The sequence below is a fragment of the Lagopus leucura genome, unplaced genomic scaffold (genome assembly GCF_019238085.1).
Source record: "Lagopus leucura isolate 7727_CA_CO unplaced genomic scaffold, USGS_WTPT01 Super-Scaffold_100015, whole genome shotgun sequence".
Lineage (NCBI taxonomy): Eukaryota > Metazoa > Chordata > Aves > Galliformes > Phasianidae > Lagopus > Lagopus leucura.
This window is the reverse complement of record NW_024962269.1, coordinates 9,007,532-9,030,589: the sequence shown is the minus strand read 5'-3', so window position 1 is coordinate 9,030,589 and position 23,058 is coordinate 9,007,532. Positions and strand designations below refer to the sequence as shown.

The 23,058-nt window shown below is 36.4% G+C and overlaps 1 protein-coding gene across 3 annotated transcripts in view; it reads right to left on the bottom strand.

Annotated features, from left to right (window-relative positions):
* EFL1 (elongation factor like GTPase 1) overlaps positions 1 to 23,058 on the bottom strand; it is a 55,952-nt gene that overhangs the window by 1,463 nt on the left and 31,431 nt on the right. For all 3 annotated transcript variants that reach the window (XM_042875904.1, XM_042875906.1, XM_042875907.1), the window contains 4 exons: positions 16,636 to 16,767; positions 15,198 to 15,345; positions 12,415 to 13,421; positions 8,692 to 8,876 (listed from right to left, as the gene is read on the bottom strand). In XM_042875904.1, the coding sequence (XP_042731838.1) occupies positions 8,692 to 8,876; positions 12,415 to 13,421; positions 15,198 to 15,345; positions 16,636 to 16,767 (1,472 nt within the window). The remainder of the gene's footprint in view (positions 1 to 8,691; positions 8,877 to 12,414; positions 13,422 to 15,197; positions 15,346 to 16,635; positions 16,768 to 23,058) is intronic.

Genomic DNA, 23,058 nt, shown 5'->3' with positions numbered 1-23,058 from the left:
ACCTCATCAGATACGAAGAACACAGTAACACATTGTGTTCCTCAACAGAGCACATTCTCAGCTACAGAACAGTATTCCTCAACGCAGTCTCTGCTGCCATCTGTTACATGGCAACAACATGTTGCAGAATATTGCTGGGAAGGTTCAATCTCTGCTGCCATACCACCAACATCCAACACTGACCTCACGAGCCAGTATCATAAAACAGGAAGCATTACTTTTGGAGCAGTCCTCATAGAAGAAGGCTACTTTTTATTAGGAAACATCGCAGGTTAAATCCTGCAAAATAGAATGTTAAGCCTCTAAGTTAAAACAAGCAAACAAACAAAAAAAGCATACTAACTTGCTACAGTTAAGTACATATATAGTCCTGGTAAATTAAATGGGATATCATTCATATGCTAAAATAAACCTGCAGCCTCACTTATTTAGGTGGGAAATGAACGTACATAAAGTTGTCGAGCTGAAAACAAAGGCAAGCAGAACTCATAAATAAATGGTACGAAATTTTGGTTTCCAAATGTTTCTGCATTTATTTTTAACATACAAATAAGAGTTGTCTAAGCATAGAAGAATCCACATGAGCTATACCCATTCTGATGTCTTATACAGGGCCTTTCTACCAGTGCCTTGAAACTTCAAGGCAGCTCCTTGACAGTATATGCCAGTAAACAGAAAGTAAGGGGGCACCATCATGCACTTGAAATAAAGATAAGGACAGTGAAAATTGCTGGGTTTTTTTGTTTGGTTGGTTTTCCTCCCAGCTTCTGGGCAAACACGCATGCTGACTGGATCAGGTTGTTGTGATGTTCATACTAATCATCATCATGCTGGAAAAACACCAGAGACTTCCCCCAGTCAGGACCTATCTAAAGCGCCAAACAAATGAAAATGTCCAAGTTCAAGAAGAAACACAGGAATGAGAAGTGACTCACACTCAATAGACATGCTCCAGAGCTACTGCCAAGGGAGAGCACGCAGCTACAAACTATACCAACTTAAAAGGCTGTTACTATTCCCTTTGATTAAGTTCTTTCATATCAGCAAGTTACCTAACTCCCAAATTACATTCTGAGAGAAACAATGAACAGTGGTTCCTAAAGAGAAGTGAAAATACACTCAAGACTGAACTTACACATCTAACGTACCACTGCACTGTGCAGAGCAGAACTGGGAAAGAGATCAAAATTAGGTTTTGAAAGCCACATCAGTACCTGCAGGAACTGCCTTTGCATCTCATCACGTCTAAATAGCTCTGGTATTACATTCTGCTTCTGGAGCAAGTTATGGAGGCACTTGAGAATTCCTCTTTCTGAGGATCGTACCCAAGTGAATGGTTTGGACATATGGCAGAAGATGTGGTTAATTAGACACACAGTGTTTGTAGTAAACACCAGGACAAATAAAGAGAAAGGAAGATCTACTGAGTCAACTGGAAATGGAGGCATCAGTTGTGCCCTTCCTTTAAGAAGTCAGCAAATAGCCATGTTAATATAACTCTAGCATTAACTGCACAGAGGTGTTATTGACACAGTAATTAAAAAAAAAAAAAAGGAAATTTTCTGATTCTTTAGTTCTGACTCAGTAAGTGAAGCTGAGGACAAGAGTAGACTACACATCACATTAATAGATCAAAGGAGATGCACCTAGCAGTTGGCATCCACTATTCCCCACATTCTGTACATATGCTGCAAGAAGGCAAAAAAAAAAAAACCAAAAAAAACAACAATAAATACGTTTCCCTCTCATGCTCCATGATTGTTGAATTTAATTTGCTTACAACAGTAGCTGGCAGAACCGTGTGTCTGGGCTTCCTGGAATCAGAACTGAGAAGTTTTTAACCCTTGAACTATTGTTTGTATTCGTGGGAACCATGTAGAGAAGACTCTGGAATCCATGACAGAAATCATGTTTTTGTCTGGGTAGAGTCCTAAATAATTAATAAGATTCTAAATGTACCCATCCTTCTGGAGTGAGATGCAGCCATTTAACAGAGAGCATTTACTGTGTGCTCTGGAAGCTCCATGGGATAAAATAGAAAATAAAGCATAAAACTAATGAAACAACAGAATCATTAAATACAGGCTGATGAATATGTTCCATAGCTCACTGCAGAACTGCAAACCAATTCTAGGTATAAAAGAAGAAGTGTTTAAAATGAAATCAGTAAGGATTAGACACTTCAAAAGAAGATTAGATTACTCCAAATACTTTAAGTGTAGAGTTATTCCTGAGAAAAAAATAAGTAACTCCAAAGCAAGACGTTTCATTAAACATCACAACTATTCAAACTAACACACCCAGAGAGCAATGTCTCCCAAGACTTGTTTAGTAACAGCATGCAGAGTAACATGGGCAAGACAGCTGTCGTTTTCTTTTAGCCTAACAACTTACACACTAAATATTCAGGCAATGCATGCTCCTATCTTTTTCAGACATAATCTGAATGCCTGCAATAATTAACCAATAAAAATGCAAATAATATGAGTACTATTTTAATACTGAAAGACAATACAATATATACTAAATTCTGCAAATGATTATGTAAGTTCATCAAACTTCTCAAGACTTGAGTTAGAATAAATTACTTTCAATTCCAGAGAACTCAAAATTTTAAGCCTTAATCCGAGGATGATTTATTATTTGCATTTCAGTGGCACCCAGCTGGCTCCAATAGCGGTCTGGGTCCCATTGTCTGGTGTATTTCACAAAACGAGGCATGAAACAGCCTCTGCCTCAGGCAGTCTAATTATGCAAAAACGAGGTTGAGGGATGCATCAAAAGCAAACAGACTGGATCTGCCTAGTTCATCCAAAAGGTCAGGCAGATCTGGGAACGCAGCCATGTTGCTGGTAGCATTTCCCCTCCTGGTCCTTACTGTCTGATGGAGACAAAAACTTTCTTTTGAGCCAAGTAACATCACTGTGCAAAATGCTTTAGTTGGACCACAAATATAAAGAGCAATCTTACTCTATCCAGTGAAGACTACAAGACTAGCAAGTAACATGTGAACCACTGTGAACCATTTAAGAAGGCTCAAGCGTGACAAAATTCAGCTCAAGCACTACCAAGGATAGCTTCTGCATGCCAGGAACAACACTGTGCTAGAAGTGGTTTCTCACAAACAACCTCAGCAGGACTGTCACACACTATGTCAAAGGGCATATGCACCTCAGGGTATCAGAATCTTTTCTACCTTTGAAAACTCAGTGCTAGAAAGACACTTCAAGAACACTGACAGTCCAAATGGTGGCCAGCACTCAGTAATGGCAAAGACTATGTAACTAATATGCATATTGCTGATATGCCTTTCAGATACCTGAAGCAGCCTTGTCAATTAGAAATTACCCCTACTTTTCATGTAAAATGCAGAAGTTTGCTGAGGTTTATGTGAAATGTGACTTTGAAAAGCTGTCATCTCCAAACTGAGTTTTTAATAATAAGCTGAGTCATGCTGTAAAAATGCTTCTGCTTTGAGCATAACAAAATGGTGAGAGAGAAGCTTGGATGCTGGCAGTGTTTTCAGCACATAGAGCACCAGGAAGCATACCCAGTAAGATTAGGTAGATTGAGCTGCACCCATTTAATTCCAGTGGGAAGCAGGTGTCATTGCTGTTCCCACTTAGGAGTACTGAGCAACTGTGCAAAGTGCTGAGCACCTGAAACACTCATAAAACATTATGCTGGGGATGAGGATGAGATGGTAGAGGGTGGGAGGAAAAGTACATACAATATACTTAGGAATTTTACAGAAGTACCTACACATAAATGTTCTTAGAAAAAAAAATAAATAGTCACAGTTACATTACTGAAACACAAATTTTCACACTGTACCAAACACTTTGTGTACCAGCTTGTCCATTTTATAAATAGCTAATCTCTATACCACATCCTGAAAGAACAGCAAAAACAAACAAAAAAAAGAATTCAACTCATCTTCAGCCTCCCTTTTTTGCCAGTTCTTTGACAACTCTGTAGTCAAACCTGGGCTTCTCAGAAGGATTTGGCCACTTTGCATCACTACACATCAAATTGTAGCAAACAAATAAATACATCTTCTTAAGATTATTACATATAATTCTATAATATTGATAGCTAACTTCATAACTTGACAAAAATTGCACTTTTATTTCTCTCTGTATCCTTGCATTTTCTTGCAAAAGTTCATGATTGTAAATTACATGGCTTTGAGAAAATACAATGAGAAACACCAAGAGCATACAAGCATAAATCCAATTCACAAGATTCATTTCTATAGTCATTTGACAAAAGCCTGACAAAATGAGAAAACAATCAGAAGAGTTTTGTTTCAGAGAGGATTTCAGAGAATATGGAATAACTTGCATTCAAGCTTGAAGCATTTAACCTGTAGGTTAATGACTAGAGTGCAGATTCCCTACAAAGTAACCCCAGTTCCCAAAGCTCTTCAGAAGAATCTAGAGATTCCAATGACAATATTCAAAAGGGTCGGCTCAGGCCTTAAAACATATGAAGTCAGATATGACATTGCTTCTTTCAATAAACACTGTAATAATGAACATTTCCACATTTAGTTAGAAAATAAACCCACGTAAGTTTACTTTGGCTTAAGAACATCATCCTTGTTTGTGCTCCAATCAGTGACAGCTGAGCTTTAGCTGTGACTTCAGTCAGTAGCTACAAACAAGGATTAGGGAATTGGAAAGAAAACAAGGAAACCTGTGGCTTTACTGTTGCGTTTTTTCCTGTTCCTTAAGAGACATATAGGAAAATCAAAGCCACACAGCTTTTATTTACTACCTTCATTAGCTTCAGATGTTCTGGTTAATATAAAGACCTTTTCGTACTTGAAAGGTTCCAGGTCACTCCTAGAATTTCTTAGCATGCCTGAGCTGACACTTGTGCAACGATGTGAAGTCACAATTTATAGCAAATAAAGGTTCATGGACTCTTATGAGTCTCTCATTAATTACATTACCCTGTGTCCTGTTTAATGCTGGCCAAACAGCCTCATCCAGCAACTTCCTTAAATCCTTATCTTCTATTTGACTTGTAAAATCACAGTAGGAATGAATAAAAAAATTAGAGTAGAAAACTTCCAGTGATTCAAGACACATCAGATTCTTATCATATATAACTTGCAGCCCTTTTTTTTTTTTTACCTCTCTGCAGAGCCTTACAGCACAGCCCAGGCACTATTCTGCTCAGAAGGAATAGTCAAACAGAATTCAGATCAAACATATTTACAGATCCCCTCCTCCCCCAGGAATAAAAGACAGTCAATGCAATCTGAGAGATGTGCGTTAACAGGAAAACCATACATTTCACAGCTTTACAAGAAGCAGTTCTTTGAATATTTTTGCATTTGCAGACAATTGTCATTCGAATTGAGCCACATGCATTATTTTCACTATAATGCATTTCCCAAATGGGATTAAAGCTCCATTATTCTAAGTGCTGCTCCATCATAAATATCTTCTTACTCACAGAACTTCATGAAAAGACAAAATGGCATGACTCAGTGCAACAAGCTACTGCTCTACTAGAGTTACACTCTAACTGAATGTATATTATTAATTCAAGGATTAAAAAATAGAAAAAGCACTAATTACTTCAAAGCTATATACTTTTAACTAGGAATTAAAAAGAAAGTTTAAATCACAAGCAAAGAAAACATGGCCAAGTCAACCCAATCCACTTAACACAGGGATAGCATAAGGAAAATCACACGACTATCTTTTAACGTGTATTTATTTAATCTGGGACCAAACTGAAAGCTCCCACTGCTGGTTCCATTCTTTACAGGCAGAAACAAATTTAAGTATGACAGGAGAAGTGAATAAAACAAAGGCGTATCTGACAAGATAGACCTTGATACATGTACTGCTCCATTCCCTGGGGCTGGAGTGATATGAACTACACCAGACAAATTAACTGGAAATCTCATTTCCAGAGACTAATTTAAACATCTGTGCCATCACTGATCTCCCTTATTTTATAGTCTACAAGACATATTAATGAAATAATAGTAATTTAAAAAAAAATAAAAATTAATCCTGATTTCCTTAAATATACTTCATACATATAATTCCTATGAGATTAAGTCTCTGAAATTTAAAAATACCAAGAAGTGGTATTTCAAATGTAAAATGGGGAAAACAAGGTCTTAGAAGCAATCTGTGCAGAAAAACCCAAGTCCTGGGCATCCAGGTAACGAGCAAAGCACACTGAGGAAACACCACCTGGAAGCAAAGCAGAGTGGCACAGAAGGGATCACACAGAATGCAGTTAGGCAACAGACACACACTCAGTAACATAGCGAATGTGAAAGAAAACCCAGTAGCTACCACACTGCCTATTCATCTTTAACACAAAGGAAAACACAGTATGAGATCTCACAGAGTTCATGCTGTATCTTACAGTATGATACATGAAATAACTGGCATGCAAAAAAAAAAAAGAATGGTATTTATTAAGCATACACCATGGATACTATGAATGTACTGTGACAACTCACCAGTAATTTCAGACTGCCAAACTCACACCTAATACTTGATGAAAACTGTTCTCTTGTTTTGTTTTTAGCAGAAGAACCAGAGAAAAGCTTCACAAATTTCTCATGTGATCTGAGACACAAAATTTCTTCTGGCTTCCCTGTCATACCACCACTACAGATTCTGAAAATGATATTTATTTAGCAATTTTGCTGATGAAGTGAGAATAGAATACATTCCCTCTGCCATGGTTGCACAGAGCCAACATTGCTTGTAGCTTAGTAAAGGGCTCATTTGGTCAGGAAAAAGAGCAGACTTTAAAAGCAACAAAACACAATCCTCCTCACCAGGAAAGGTGACCGGCTTCCACAGTCACTTTTTCTACTACCACCACATTTTAACAAACTATCTATAATTACAACCTCCCTTGAGGATCAATTTAAGAAAATGTCACCAGATGCTGAAATCTCCCTCTCCTATTCATGCCTGTAACTTTCTTTTATGTGAAATTCCTAACATCTGACAGTGTGAAAATATACGGTACAGTTTAGGGGTAGAAGAGAAGGTCATAGAGGCAAGGGATTTCGTTTTTTGCTTAGCAGTGCAGCACAGTAGCCACAAATCCAAAAGAAACTGGCACAGACCAATGGTTAGCTGGAACTATCGTACTTCTGACTGATTTCCCTCTGGGGCACTGATACAAGAGACACTTCAGACAAAAGACCAGTTAAGCCACAAAACCTCAGCAGCTGCACTTCAGACGAGGACATCCAAAGCTGAAACAGAATCTACTGTACACAATTCTGCCAATTGTTATGGGTTTGAAGTATCTAATCTGTACTGGCTCACATCCCTCTATACACCGAGTTGTTGTCTATTTTTTGAACACACACTATTTATATGGGTTGCATTTATCCATTGCTTTTTTAGCACCAGTAAGGTGGTGCTGTCAAAGGAGATGAGAAGTACTGTTTCAAGGATTCACAACTCTTTTGATAGCACATGATTGGTTTTTGGAGATGCTCTTTTTCCAATTAGGACTTGCACAAAATTCCTGAGGCAGTTGCAGGAATTGCTAAGAAAGAAATACTGCTACTGAAGTATTTAACAAATACTCCTATTAGGACAATTTAGCTACAGGAAAATGAGGAAGAATATATGCAGTGTGAAAAAACCAGCACATATTTTGCAGAGAAACAAAGGTGAATGGACCATACCTGGTAACTGCACAGAGCACTCCTGGCCTCAAAAATCTGTAGTTGTTTGCACTCACAGATTTGACATTTGTCACAAAATTGAAGATAATAAGACTTTCTAATCCATTTATCAAAACTTCTACAGTCCTAACATCAAATAAAGGAACATCTGACCTTGAAAGAATTAAAAATCTAGATTTCAATTATTTTAAAAAGCTCATGTTATTGGTTTAGACTCTTTCCCCTGAGCCTATTTTTAGTTCCTTCAATTAAGTCTTCCAAGGCCTCCTACAATGCAGCTTTGTTTTTCTTTAACAAGGAACTCTAATTTAAAGCTTTCCATTTTACTTCTTGAAGATCCGCACTGTAGGAACAAAATGAAGTGCATTCTCAATTGATACTAGTTCTTATTAGCTTTCCCATCTCAGTATTTCCTTCACACCTCTTCTTAAACCTGTTCGTTTCCTTAAGTGATAAAGATGAACAAAGGAAATGATTTTGATGACACTTCCATCTACTGTGACCAGACTTGATTTTGAAAGAATTGAATCAATTCCCTTTACCTTTTAACATGGAAACATATGTTGAGTTGGAATACACGAGCACAAAAAAACCCGTGAAGTATCTGTCAATCACTAAGAGGATAACCATCAGATAAATCAGATTTCTTATTAGCAGTAGTATACCCCCTCCACCCAAATAGGTTTATCAGATAACTTATTTTAAAAGGCATGTAAAATTTACAGAAACCAATTTATGAAGAATCAGTTCCATTTCAGAAGCACTTAGTTGATACTGAAATAAAAAGCATCCCATCTCAAGAAAGTATAACTCCATTTCTGAACAGCATCATCATTAAATTAAGTAAGACTAATATAAAGCTGCATTTTTTCCTCTTCATTTCAAAAATGAATTACTCAAACATCTTGACCAAAACTTAACCTTTTCCACTTATTATTCCCGTTTGCCACATCTACAGGAAATAGATCACCAAACCAGATGGAGCAAATAGATATTTTTACCTCCCAGTGGCTGAACACCAGCTGCGGACTGGCCAGGCCACTAGTTCTCTTCCTGATTTCATCAGCAAAACCAAAGCTTTCTGCTACTGGCAGCACTGCCTTAATAATAAACACATCCGTTCCTTCTTTCATCTCCTCTTGTAATACTCTGCCTTCTCTTTTGGACAAGACGGCATACACACGACCTGCAAAGACATTACTTTGATGAGCTTACCAAGACATTCATATTCTGATCTGTTAAGAGAAGTACATATTTACTCAAGAAATTTGAGCATGATATAAAGTACATCATTTCTTTGGCTCTCGTTCTTCCCTGCAAAATTTTAAGCAAATCCATTAAATTCAGACAAACAACATACTCTGCCAATACCACGTGCAGAATCATACAAATAACAGTTAACAAACTATAGCTACTGTGCAGTAAAGTAACACGTACTTTGTATATTTTAAAACATAGGCATGTGATAGCATCAAAAGCACTTTGCCAGATTATGTGCCAAACTTGCTTTACTTCAGCTAATCAAATATTAGAGAAACATTACCAGCTAAGTGATGCTACTAAGTAATAACGCTACTCAGAAATCACATCCCAGCTACCTTTAAAAGTTTATTTGGTTCAATGTTTCCCTATAAGCCACCTGTGTCCCAAGTGCTGCAGTGCTACTGTAAGGCACAGAAAACTTGTTTATTGGGTATTTATTACATTTAATGTGTCCCAACTAGCATTTAATTAATGAATCCTTAAATTTGTCAGCAGCAATTTTTCCTTTTCTTTCCCAAATATCGAGTCCTTTGAAATACACTGCAGATATCAACAAAGCACTTCTGAAAAACGTTCAACTTTACAGAAAGCATCACGTTAATTTGCAGTTAAAATGTTTTTGCAGGTTACAGACAAAAACTCACAACTACATTTCTACTGATGAAAATAAAAAGCATAGAAAAATATATACACTGAAAAAAATGCTTTAGAAATGCCTTAATTTACAAGTATGAATAATCACTCTTAGATGTACAAACTAACTTTAGAAATATCTTACAGCAAAGAACAAATTCATATCAATTTCTAAGATGTTCAAGTATTTTATACTCAACTGAAAAAAAAAAAAACAAACCAAAACCATGGACATGTACAGGCAGCTTTTAAACAGTGGTCCTTCCTGGAAATAATTAGGAATATCCATTACTTCCTAATTATTCTCACCTATTCTGAGTTGGCGGAAAGATACTATTAAATATTATAATCACATGCATTGATTTGCAGATCTATTTTAAGCCTTCTACAGGATATCAGAGGAAATATTTGCATAGGCTTATTTGCTTTTATTTTTTTAAGTATAGAATCTGGTCCTTGGTAAGGAAATCTAGCACACAGGTAGTGCAGTTAAATCTTCCTGTCAGGTGTGGATGATGAAGCATGAGCTCAATACCAACTGCTGCAGAGTTTCTAGTTCTCTAATAAAACATGGACTGAAGTATTCTTCCTATCATCACTGATGATTTTATCTGTTCGTGCCCTTACCAGGACCTCCTCTCTGCTCCTCTGGCTGAACGTCACCTTTACTACACACAATAGTCTTCTTATTGCTTGAGAGGAAATGGAGGAAATACTTAAGATTCTACATTTCAAATGACAAGAAGATTAAAGCATGTTGCAGAGAAGTCACTTGAGTCTGCCATGCAAGGAGAGCCTTTGTTCACATAACTAAATGACTTCAAGTCTAAGAAAATTCCACTGGCTACAGAAAACTCGGAGCTATGAAAGGGTCACACATCAGCACAGCTCACAGATCAGTAAGTGACTTTGGTTAAGCACATACTGCTTTAAGATTCAAGTCAAATGCACGCATTGCCAAAGAGCATCACTGTTTATACGTTGTGGATGAACCACACAACGTGCATTAAACCCATTTGTTCAAGCAAGTAAGTCCAAAACCACTTTATAGGTTATTAATGTTAAAAGTCAAAATATTTATTTTTCTAATTGTAATAGGTAGGACCTAGAAAAATTTGATTTATATTAATGAGATAAGAAAACAATTATCACAAAGCACTTTAGATGAACATATTTTCTAGACATAGTTCACTGAAGACTGGTCTACCAAAACACAGAAACCAGAAGCCAATTTATTTAGCTTACTTCAGGTTTCCAGCAAAACGCATTTCATTCATGCAGCCTGGAGTACTGTCCCAGTTTAGGCTATCACAAAGAAGCTATGTGAGGCCCACTACGGGCAGGTGCCAATATACTGGAGAGAAACAGGTCCTAATTCTGCACTAATAAGCTGGAAGAAAGAATGGCTTCAGCAGCATCAATCCCTAAAAAATGCCATGACTTGCTGTTCAAAAATTGTTGAAACAATTACTTTGAAACAATGATGTTACTCAAAAAAAAGCCCTTCAAGATGCTGCAACGTACAGAATAAATATGCGCATAACAGATTCACTTTAAAGATGTCTTATGTTCAGCTCCTTAAAATATTTAAGTCTTGTTCACCATTTCACTATACTGCAGCACTCTTCAGAAGGTCAAAGGAAAATGCCAAACAATTTGTTTTCCCTGGATGCTAAAATAACTTCTTTTAAAAAAACAAACAAGTTTCATACTGGATAGAAATAGTGTACAACACGATCAACATTTTCAGGTCTATGGGTGACCATAAGCTTAGCAAGCAGGGAAAGGAGCTGCTCTTCTGTTTTGGAGTCAGTGTGTTTTTACTTAAAGAACGGGGCCAGAGATAATACTGTGAAGCTGTGTGAATTGTTCCCTTAAGTGCTCTGATCTTGCTTTCTTTTTTTTTTTCAAATACTAACATGAGCATTGCTATCAAATCCAGAAACAAAGCCACAACAGTGTCTGATAAAATCGTTTCTCAATTAATTTTCATTTGCATAAGCAAAATGAAAAGACAGTCTAGCTTTAAGTGTTCTAAACACAAAAGAGTTTGCTATAAAATCTTAGAAACAAGCAGGTAATACAAAGATGCATTAAGCTCAACTGGATATCAATGCATGGAACACCAACAGAAAAAAATTAAGTTATAAAAGCCAATGCTGTATCACAAGTCAACTGTCAATCTTTACTGCAGAGCAAGCATGCTCTTCACTCACCCTCAAGGACACAGTTTATTGGCTTCAGCTTATCCATAATAATGGATTTGTAATGAACCAGTGCATGTCCATGGCTATCACCATCTAACATGCATTCACTTAACTGGACTAATCTGCTTGTACATCTGAGTCCTAAATCACACTCATTAAAAACATATCCACGTATTAGAATGCCGTGTTTCCATTTCATTTTATGGCACAACTGATGAGATGATGCATGTTAATCACATCACTATAAACAATCATGCAGTAGTGGGCATTTTTTGTAAACAGCAATTTAGATTATGTTTTTCTCATTTAAAATTGATACACTTGCTTACAGTGTCAAGTATCATGCTTGCATGCATGACAGCAGAGTTTTACAACAAATAACTACATTTTTCACTATATCAACTTCTATGGAAAACTCCAGGAACAAATGTTAGGGTAAGCTTAGTGGTATTGCAAGGAGGCATTAGAGAGTCATTGCAAAAATCTACCAGAGAACAAAGAAAAACCTCTGACATTTTTCTCACCTTTTTCTACTTTCTGATTCAGTCAAATTTTATGTACCTAAAAATTCATGCATTAAGTCAGAAAGCAAATTCTTGACAAAGGGTTGTGTTGTCTTACCTAGAACTTCTGCAGTAGCCATAATTTCACAGGTGTACATTGCTGCCATAAGCCTCTGTGGTTTTGCTTGCAAAGCGTAACGACAAGCTTCCTTCATGGTGGCAATCAGCTGTCCAGAGAAGGGACCATAACAATCCATAAGTAAAACTTCTCCCTTGTTTTTACTATTTTTTTCAAGTGACTTTGGAACACTTTGACTGCTCTGTTCGTGTTCATTCTCACTGCAAATGTTAACAGTGCTATTGCTTGTTGGAGAAACAGTATCTTCACTTTCTTTATGTTCTACAGCACCACATTCCCCTGAATTCTGACTTTTAGTTGGAAGTGCCTCTCCAACCTTATTCATTTCCCATTTTTCCACTGTAAAACACACACCCATGAGGGGTTCTTCACACATGGGACCCGAAAGCGTAGCCAGCTGAAATCCACTTACTATGCTGTTGTCGAAATCTCCATACTTACTTATTTCTTTCTCAGCATTTTCAAGGCACTGCCACACAGAATTTTTATAACCCTCAAATTTATGTAACAAAATATTAGGCCCACATTTCCGTGGTCCAAATGACCAGATATGATCAACAGCATTTCTCCACTTCCTTCCCTGCAGATTTTGCTCTAATTTTTGTTTGAATTCCTTTATCTTGTCCATAGTCTTCTGATCTATTTCATGAGCTTTTTTATCTTCATTCAGAGACGTGCTGAGTTGCTCCATAGTTCGAATCAAGTCACTGTTTTCTTCAAGAAGTCGAGTTACCTCCTCAGGAAGTGGCAACGCTCTTACACTGAGTGTAGCTTGTTTATTTGGAGTAGATATTGTAACAAGCCCATCTGAATCGACCTGAATTCCTTCAGGAATTCTGTTCTGGTCCTCTTTTGTTTGGTGTATGACAGCAACTTTCTGCTGCTTTCCTATTTCTTCATTTACCATGTCGACTTTTGGAGGTCTTGTTATCGTTTCTCGAAATGGAATAATAGGTGCTGACACACTAATCTCTATCTTTGCAAACCTGCAAAATAGAGGGTTTTAATTAGCTTAAATTTTAAAATTACTTTTAAAACGAGGGGTTGTGGAAGATAGGGCAGTTGCCTTAACACAGAACAGATGTTCATGAATAAATTGAACTGCAACACGGATTACCAGATAATGCACTTCACACTATTCAAAATACCACGTACTTCAAAAAGGAAAGTACCAGTACAAAACAAAAGAAAGTACTGTTACTGAAAGTCACTGTATAAATCACTGGTTCACTCACATCTTGAAAACTACGTGCTGTTCTCCTTCCTCAAAAGAGCTACAATAGAAATAGAAAAAATAAGCTTGACCGGTGTATAAAAATACAAGTAGTCTTCAGATGTTTCAAGGATGTGATGGAAGCCTACAAAACCATGAGGGGCATAAGGAAGGCTAAGAGGGATTAGCTGATAACCAAACCGCAGCAGGCCCTGAACTGTCCATGAACTGAAGACAATGAAGGCCCAACAGAGTACCAGTAGGAGTTTTTACATCTGGCTGCTGTTTTCACTCTTTCCCAAACATCCAATTTAAGCCACTCTGTTGGACACATGGAGTTAGACAGACATTTGGTTTGAACTAGAACACCTGTTATTACAGTGAGTTGCTCTGAAAAAATGCAGCCCTGGGTAAACTGAAGAGTTTTTTGTAAAGAAGTATGGAACCATGCTAGAACCTTTTGGGTTATACTAGAGCTAATCTAAATAGCATTTCAAACCACAACCTTTCCTCTTCACAGTTTAGTAGTTTACTAAAGAATACCACTATCAGAACTCAAATGTAACACACAAGAAATGGTGCTTCAAAAAGCTAGTAAATACACCTTGCCACTTTTCCTTTTGGGAGCTGGTATCCAAGTGAGAAAAGGCATCAGAAGCCATATGTCAAGTGAATCGGCAGTGGGAGTCCTGCCACTCTGTGCCTTCAGGTGTTTCTCATTTCTGCTTACGACACTACAATCACAGTGTTCACGTGCTTTGTCCATTTGGGACATCACAAAATGATGACTCTTGACACCTTATAATTCTTTTAAAAATCAAGTGAAATGGCAATTCAGAAAAAAAAAAAGTCAAAATCATGTTTACAAAAGAAAGTGTTAGACAAGTAAATACATAGACTGCTACTAGCTGCTCAGTAACATCCTATGTCGTCATCATTTAATTATTCCAGTAATTTTTTTTTTTTCCAGAAGTTGGAATAATGCCAATAATAAGGATTTTACGCACCCTGAGGAAAAATGCTGTGCAAATTGCAGCAGTACATCTGTTTTCAGAAACAATACAAATATATTGCACTAAATCACAATGAAGATACTGTTAAAAACGTATTCTAAGTAATTTGGAAGTGATCCATTCCAACTTCCAGAAGAAGTAAGCATTGTCCGATACTAACCGAAAGTGGCACAATCAAGAGCAAAGGAACAGGACTTTGGTCTTGCAACCTTCTATCACATTACTTCCTAATTTTGGGGAGTTCTGTTGCCAGACCTGGTTCCTCTCACAATTTCTATTTTGTGTGACTTACATCGTTACACTCTTCACCAGAATCCTGAAGCTACTGCCATTTATAATTTCCTTGATTATGGCTTTATAAAGGCAGTGAACTAGTTGCCTCTGCACATCTGCACACACTACAAAAAGGTACAGTTATGATCCAATGGTAAAAGCTGTTTTACCATAACAAAAATCAAAGATGGATGTATCTAACTGACAAAGAAATAGGAAACAGTTACTGAACAAAAATATTCCATCTCCCTGACCCTTCTAACCTTTCCTTCAGGTCATCCAAGCAACGCTGCAGATGAACTTCTCCTGCTGTCACTAGCACATGCTCTCCTGTCTCCTGGATCAAAACTTGGACGCATGGATCAGCTTGGTTTAAAAGCTTCATTCCTCTCACCAGCTGAGGCATATCACCTGGCAAAAGAAGGTATTATCAACAAAGAAATACCAAGGAAGGAATACTTGAAGACAAACATATTTAAGTTGAGGAAACAGTAATACTCATTTTGTTGGGAGTCTAAACACAAATGCATAGTTTATCTGAAAGTTTGTGAATAACTTTTAAGTTCTAAGGCGCTTCTATAGCAATTTTTTTTTTCTATTCTGCACTTAAGCATTCTGAAAGGGAGGAATGGCTTTTCTTTAAGTGTTTACTGTAACCATACAGGCACCCATGAGACAACATGCGAGCATCACCCCAAGACTATATGCAGTTTAACAGGAAACTGATCACTTCCAAGCTGAGCCTACAATGGCCTAATCTTGCTTGTCTTCTGATACTTCAAGCAGCACCTGACTTTTAGGAACTTTCACAGGTGTAGATAAAATTTTTGAGACTTCTGTATCTCTAACAAATCTGGCTCAAATAGATTCAGGAGTTACTGAAGGAAATAGCTGGTGATTAAAGAATGATACAGCTTTATCTCCTCAATGAGAAAAAAAGGCTCTCTAGAATTACATAGTAATTCTGGAATTATACTCCTCAACAATTTTCAACTTAATATCACACTTACTAGAGCAAAAAACTTTAAATATTTTCTAAACTTTATCAAATGAGGATATACAATATTTAACTGTATTTAACTATTAACCAAACATGAGACAAACATCTGCTAGACTCTCCTACTACTTCAGAAAAAAAGTAAAAACTGAACAAGAAGAAGCCTATGTAACTTTAATGTTAGAAAATTTTGGATCTGAATTGGAAGCTAGTTATTTTGTTTCTACTAACATCACAACAAAAATGAAAACTGGACTGAAAAATAGGCAGAGATATGCTACTCTGGTTTGGGTAGTGGGTAGGAATCAATTAGAAACCCAAACTAATAGAAATACTGTAAATCTGTGTCAAAGGCTTAATGATATAGCACAGAATGGCAACAGAAGTGAAGAACACAAAGATCAAACACTTTACTTACCTTCACAGTAAAGGAATACTGAATTGTGAGCATCATTCAGTATCCTACTTGTGATATAGCTAAGTGACCACAAAATGTGCAGCAAGATCTTCTGTAACTGACCTCTTACTGAGACACAGACAAACCAGCTAGAAGAATTCACTAGGACAATGAAATACATCCATCTAGATTTACTTGATTTGTATTGGACCTATCACTTAATTTAATGGATAGAACATACACTAGCTCAATCAGTGAGAGTGGGAAGCTGAGTTGCTGTCACACTGAATTCTCCTTTCAAACTTACTTGGATGTTTTGGTTCAACAGCTACCCGCACAATTGGTGTAGCCTCAAAGTTGAGAGGTGTAAAAGGTGGGCAAGCTGGTGATGTTGACAAAGTTGCAGACTTCAGCACAAAATCTTGCAGGCCTCCTATTCCTAAAAGAAATTGGAGAGGAAAAAAGAGAACAGAAAAGAAAGTGTCATATGAAAAGAGTCCAAACACACAATCTTAAAAAAAAAAAAAAGCAAAAAAAAAAAGCTGAAGTTATTCCAATCACAAAACCAGAATTAAAAACTCCTCATTCTTCTTATAAACTATTTAACTATTTGTTAAAATGTGTGCAGTAATTTTTCCTGCACTATTCTATCATAAAAAACAAACATTTCAGTACATCTAACGATGTACAAATTCAATACACATGTAATTTAATATGAAAAAATTGAACCTTTAGTTCATATTCTGTATCTGATTAAAATTTAAAGTTGTATTTGGAAAATGCAGGGACGGATCTGTGCTCTCTCCTCCTCACTCTCTCCTAATGCCAGAGCAGGGATAAGGAGAGGAGCTCTTAGCCTCAGCTCTCCATTATCACCCTAATACTGTTCCAGGTTCTTTTTTGGCTTTGTCTTATTTATTTGAGAACAGAAACAAAGAGAGTCAGCTTCCACCCTATGAGATCATGAAGGAGTTTAAATTCTGAAGAGCCTGTCTGGTGCAGAGTTATCATCTGCAGAATCGGACTGTTTCTACAGCTCTGAAGGCCAAGTGTCTGCCCAGCAGGGTATGCCAAAATCTGAAAAGACGCTATTTAAGAAAACTTGCCTCAAAAATAACTGGAAGCAGAACAACATTCAACGGCTTTAAATGCAGGATAGCAGATGCTACAGTGAAAATAAATCCATATAAACTCTGTGTTGCACCTGACCTCTGACCAGCATGTATTTCCTTTTTTCACTTATTCAACATGTGGTTTAAATGAAAAACAAATGCTGGATCATCATCATCACCAGGGACTGAGTAAAGGGATGGTCAGTTTTATTCTGATCTTCTGCAGCTGGTAAAAAGAAACCGATTTAAAAGGGAGGCAAACAGCTTCTTTTCACAATGCAGTGTGAACCAGAACAATCACGTTATCAAAGCTTGCATCAGACAGACTCAGCCTTTTCTTGACAGACACAGCACTCTCACTACCAAGAAGAAAATCTAAAACTCTCTGCTCTTGTTTTGCATTTGAAGGCAAAAGTACAAAATTTATACCTGTGTCTGGCAGCAGTAATACACTAAAATAAAAAAAGATCTGTTTCAATGTAAATCTGTTTGATTTACAGCCTGAGTATTTTGATTGCTTAATTGCATGTCCTAGCAGAGAGCAGCGTTCAGCCCTGGTAATCCATTTATTGTAATAAAACTATTGGTAATAAATGTTTGCAAAATAAAAAAAATAAAAAAGACAAAAAAAAAAAAACAACACGCCCAAAGATACAAACTTCTTGGACAATTCTTGCATTAGATAATTAAAAGCAAATGCTAACATTTTCTGAATAATACTACAAGAAAATGTAACATAACTAATTCCAATGTACCACATGACAATAAAAGCATCCTACTATTATGCTGCTGCATCAATCTTACCACTGATCCCATTGAAACATACTACTTCATATTTAGCTTAGGATATTAATGTTAACTGGTTGAATGGATTTTAAAAAGCCACTCCAAAATTATGCTTATATATTTGCCTCCACTTTTAAGATTTTGATGTGTTCAGCCCTTCTTTGTACATTTATTTCCAAAAAGAAAGGAACCATAGAGAAGAAAAATCTGCTTATGCAAGAAAGATGACAAAAGCAACTGCTCTTATGTTTTAGGTGAGACAAGAATGAAAGTAGAAATACAGTACTGCAAGTATTTTTGAGTAGTTGTATCTCAAAGAGCAACCTAGTCCACTGTGCTCTGTCACACAACTAAATAAAGATGCCATTAGGTAGTTTGTTGCACATTGGTTTTATTCATTTTATTAAGATAAGGTGGAGTTAAATTATCTAGGGAAACTTTCAAATCTGAGAATTAACATGATCAGGAAACTGCTCCTTTTTATTAACTCTGCCTTGTGATAAATCATGTAAATTATGTATGAGAGTAAATGCTGAAGTGTGACTCTGTGTAAACTTCAAGACACAACAGCTTGTTGTACATGAACTCCTTACCAGAAATATCATATATTTCATTACAGACTGTGCAACAGCCTTCACTTCGCAGAACAGTCAAAGTACCTTTACAGATTCTGCAATGGATGGCAACAAGCCTCACCTACTAAACGGGTTAGTACTGTATATTTCTTTGTCCTTTTACTAGAAGATAAAAACAACATGGTAAAAACAGATAATATCATAACAGGACAAGGGGAAATGGTTTTGAACTGGAAGAGGGCAGATTTAGACTAGATATTAGACAGAAAGTTTTTCCTGTGAGAGTAGTGAGACACTGCAACAGGCTGCCCAGCGAGGCTGTGGATGCCCCCCCCGTGGAAGCACTCAAGGCCAGGCTGGATGGAGCTGTGAGCAACCTGGTCTATGATTCTATGATTGAAATCAAATTTTAAGACAAGACTCCATGCATTTTTTGCTTCTGTGCCTCGCTAGTAACCACTACATTTTCAATGCTAATTTGGCATCCTTGAAAGGTAAAGCACACTTTACCCGTTGAGTTCAGCTATTAGGATCCATAACAGATAAAGATTGATGTAATTAGTTTCTTTTGATGTCAAAAGACTTAGCATTTGATGTTCTTTCCAGACACAAAAAATGAAGCAGAAAACACCACATACAACTTTTTCAATCAGATAAGGAAACAATTCACTTTGCAGTGTCAAAATCAAACAAAGAAGAATGAAAGCTGTTTAAATGTTGACTTCTGCCACATTGTTACTGGCCTCAACACATCAGTTCAGTGGATCTTTATCTTCTCCCAATGATGATATCACCACTTAAAAATCCTTGGCTGCACAGGAATGGAGACATGTCAGGCTTTGACAGTGTAAGGAACTAAGAAATGCCAAGAGCTCATGTTAATCTTCCCAGTAAGGCTCTGTCTCCACCGAAATACAGTTTCTTATCAACACAGTTTATTTGAAAAGATTAGAACTTTACAATATGTAAAGCCTCCTGATTTAAGCACTCCTGGCACTGCACTATGCATTAGTGAAGAAAGGCCATGCGGGCCCATTCATCGTTTGTGTAAAAGGAGGCGTGATGTAAGCTTTGGACATCTACACAATATAAAATCTTAAAATCAGTGTGTGCTTCTTTTTTTTCCCCCAAAGGGAGTTTACAAATACTAAGACCTTTACAATTTTCTTTGGACTGTAACATAAATACCCTTTTCATCCTGCTGAGAGATCTTTTAAAAGAATTTTTTTTCATTAAAGATATTTTAAAACACACAGTAGGAAATAAAATTCACAAATCCACCTTAAAAATGTAATTTGCTCTTAGACATTTCCTGCTTTTCCTCAAGATAAACAGGCTAAAAGCCAACAAAGACAAACAGAAGGGTAAGATACAGTTGCCAAATATTAAAAAATTCATTAAGAAATTAATGGCAATAACTCCATAGCAATCATCATTTTCACTCAGACCTATCTAGAGAATTTGCTGTTGCCCATTGTCTAACAAAAAAAAAGAAGTGGATTTTTGCAAGTAGGAACTGATGTCTGTAGGAGTAGACTCAAATATAATAGCAAGTCTTTTTATTTTCAAGATACCTCAAAATGTTTTACAGATTACTAGGATTAAATGACAGCAACTCTGGGGACTTTGGACAAGTAAGTAGCTACTATGGCTTAAGAATGCTTCGTATTATACATTTATTGCATGAGATTTTAAAGCATGTTTCCATTGAGTCTCATGGGCACTGCACAGAAACATCTGAGGGCAGAACTTGACCTTTCTATATTAGAAACTGTTTCAGGAAGAGAAGGGAATGTAAATCAAGACACAGACCACATTCTAGTTTAGATTTCATCAACTTTGCCATAATACAGACCACATGTTAGCACAGACTGCTTGTGAGCCTCCTCATCTCATTTGTGTACTTATCCCTCAATCGTTCATATTTGCTTCTGAAGCAAGTGAAATTGCTTGTAAAATAGAATATTGTACAAAATCTGCATGACTTTATCTGCTCTCAGTACTTCATTTTACAAAAAAGCTAATTCAACATGTTTTTTTTTTTAAATTTCATTTCCTCTTTCCCTGTTTTTCTTAAGAATTTCTAATGGTCACTACTATCCAACAGACTTTAGAAGCCTTCATCCTAGTTTCTTCTTAAGTTTCAAAGAAACCTGCCTAAAAATTCTAGCTAAATGCTAGAGATTGCCAACCAGACACCTCAATTCAGTTCCTCAATACAAGGGAGTTAAGTTGAAATTTCATTGTAGAACTTTTCCAGTAGGATCACAATTTGGGGGTAAATTGAGTGTTAGCTTTCTGATCAGATGAAAGTAAACCCACGTTATAAAGAAATTAATTCCCCAATGGACACAGTTACATGATAGAACATTAGATGCAATAAGCAACTTTTGATGGAAGAATCACCTCAATGCTTTACTACTGCATCACTGAGCAGCAACAAAAGATAGCATGGCAAACCATTGAGTTCTTCTAGAAAAAAGTTTATGGAACAAATCTTTGCATCTGCTTTTATCAGACAACACAAGGAAAGCAATAGTGTGACCTAAAACACAATCCACTAAGATTTCCCATTGCAAGATTACAGCTTCAAAGAGGATTGCAAACATATATAATTAGTAAACAACTATCATTTATCTTGTGCTGAAATCCTTTAGAAAATATACTATATAGTTGATGATACATTTAGACTGCATGATAACACACAACAGTTCCAAACTGCTGATTGAGCTGACAACAGTAATTAGGATATTTCCTACACTTTCCTCAGGCTAAAATAAAAACATTTTAAAGGAAACTATAGAACAAATAATAAAAAAAGAATCACACACAACCCTTTATGTTAAACAGTAAAATATTACATATGATGAGATGGATGTAGAGGAGGCCCACCTACACCCAGTCTTCATCTAGAGTTGGGAATTTCATTGCTAAAGTACAAATTTACCTTAAAATAAACAGAATGAAACAAAACTCAGTTCACTTTATGAACCTGATTTCTGCTTTTACAAATAGGTATAGCCAGCATTAAATATTCATTTCCTTAAGTTGCTCAATGAAACAAATAAATAGAGAAGATCGAAGTATTTCAGATAATGATAGTTTTGTTATGCTCCAGGATTACTTGCTTTGGCAAGTCATACTAACTTTTGGAACTCAGAACTAAAGGGAACGATGTTGTTTTTTAAATATTTATGGCTCAACATAACCATAGAAGTATGGAAACTGAGAAAATCCATGCTTACATCTATAACTCTGCTACATTTCTCTTTGGTTACTATGAAAACAATGCACTTACTTGCTGGCTTGTGACTTCAGAAATAAAAATGAAGCAAGAAAATCTTTACTCCCATTTAAGTTACTTTAATCTTTCAATCATAGAGCACTTTTGATATAGGCACTGAACAGTGTGACTTCATAAAAGTGTCAGTTGTTCTACTCAGGAGAACAGATGTTTGGCCCAAGCCCATGCATTCTAATTCCTTTCCATATAGTAGCTCAACTTAATGTAACAAGCAGGAATACCAAACAACAATAAATATGTGGACAGACTGTTGTACAGAGTGACAACATAGGCATTGGAACTAACTTCAGTTACCCTGTACATCAAATTAATACTTCCATTACTGCATGTGGAAAGCATTTAGCACCATACAAGAAGTCTTCAACCAAGTTTTACATTCATAATTACTTTGAATAGATGATTTTAATTTGACTTGACAGCAACTCGTCTGAATTTACTTAATTTATTTTTAATGACTACCAGAAGTTTAGGTGCAGTTCAACACAGATGTCATCCCAAACAAATGGAATTTAAAAAAGGTTGTTTCAACATATTTACTTTGATAATCTAGAAACCTTTTTAAAGTATTGTTTTGATGTGGTTTCAGTTAGCAGTAATAAATATGTTTTAGTAAATAAACTCAAATTGCATATTGTACTGGAAAACAGAGCAGCTCAACTCATATGGAACATCTATGTAAAGGAAAACATTTTGCCCAGCCATCCTCTAAGGAAAAAGAAAAGCTTCCAGAAAACAGAGCATTAATTAAACTCTCTGAAGCACATACACAGTCTGCGGAGATGAGAAATTGGTTACTAGTGTCACTCCCGATATTTCTAGAAACCTTTCCTACTTTTGTCATGCAGATAAACACACACACATCCTGATGATTTCCACTGGTGTAGTGGGAGAAATATTTCAAATAAAACAAAATAAAAAAAGAATCTTTAATTTGTAACTCTTATACCTAAACC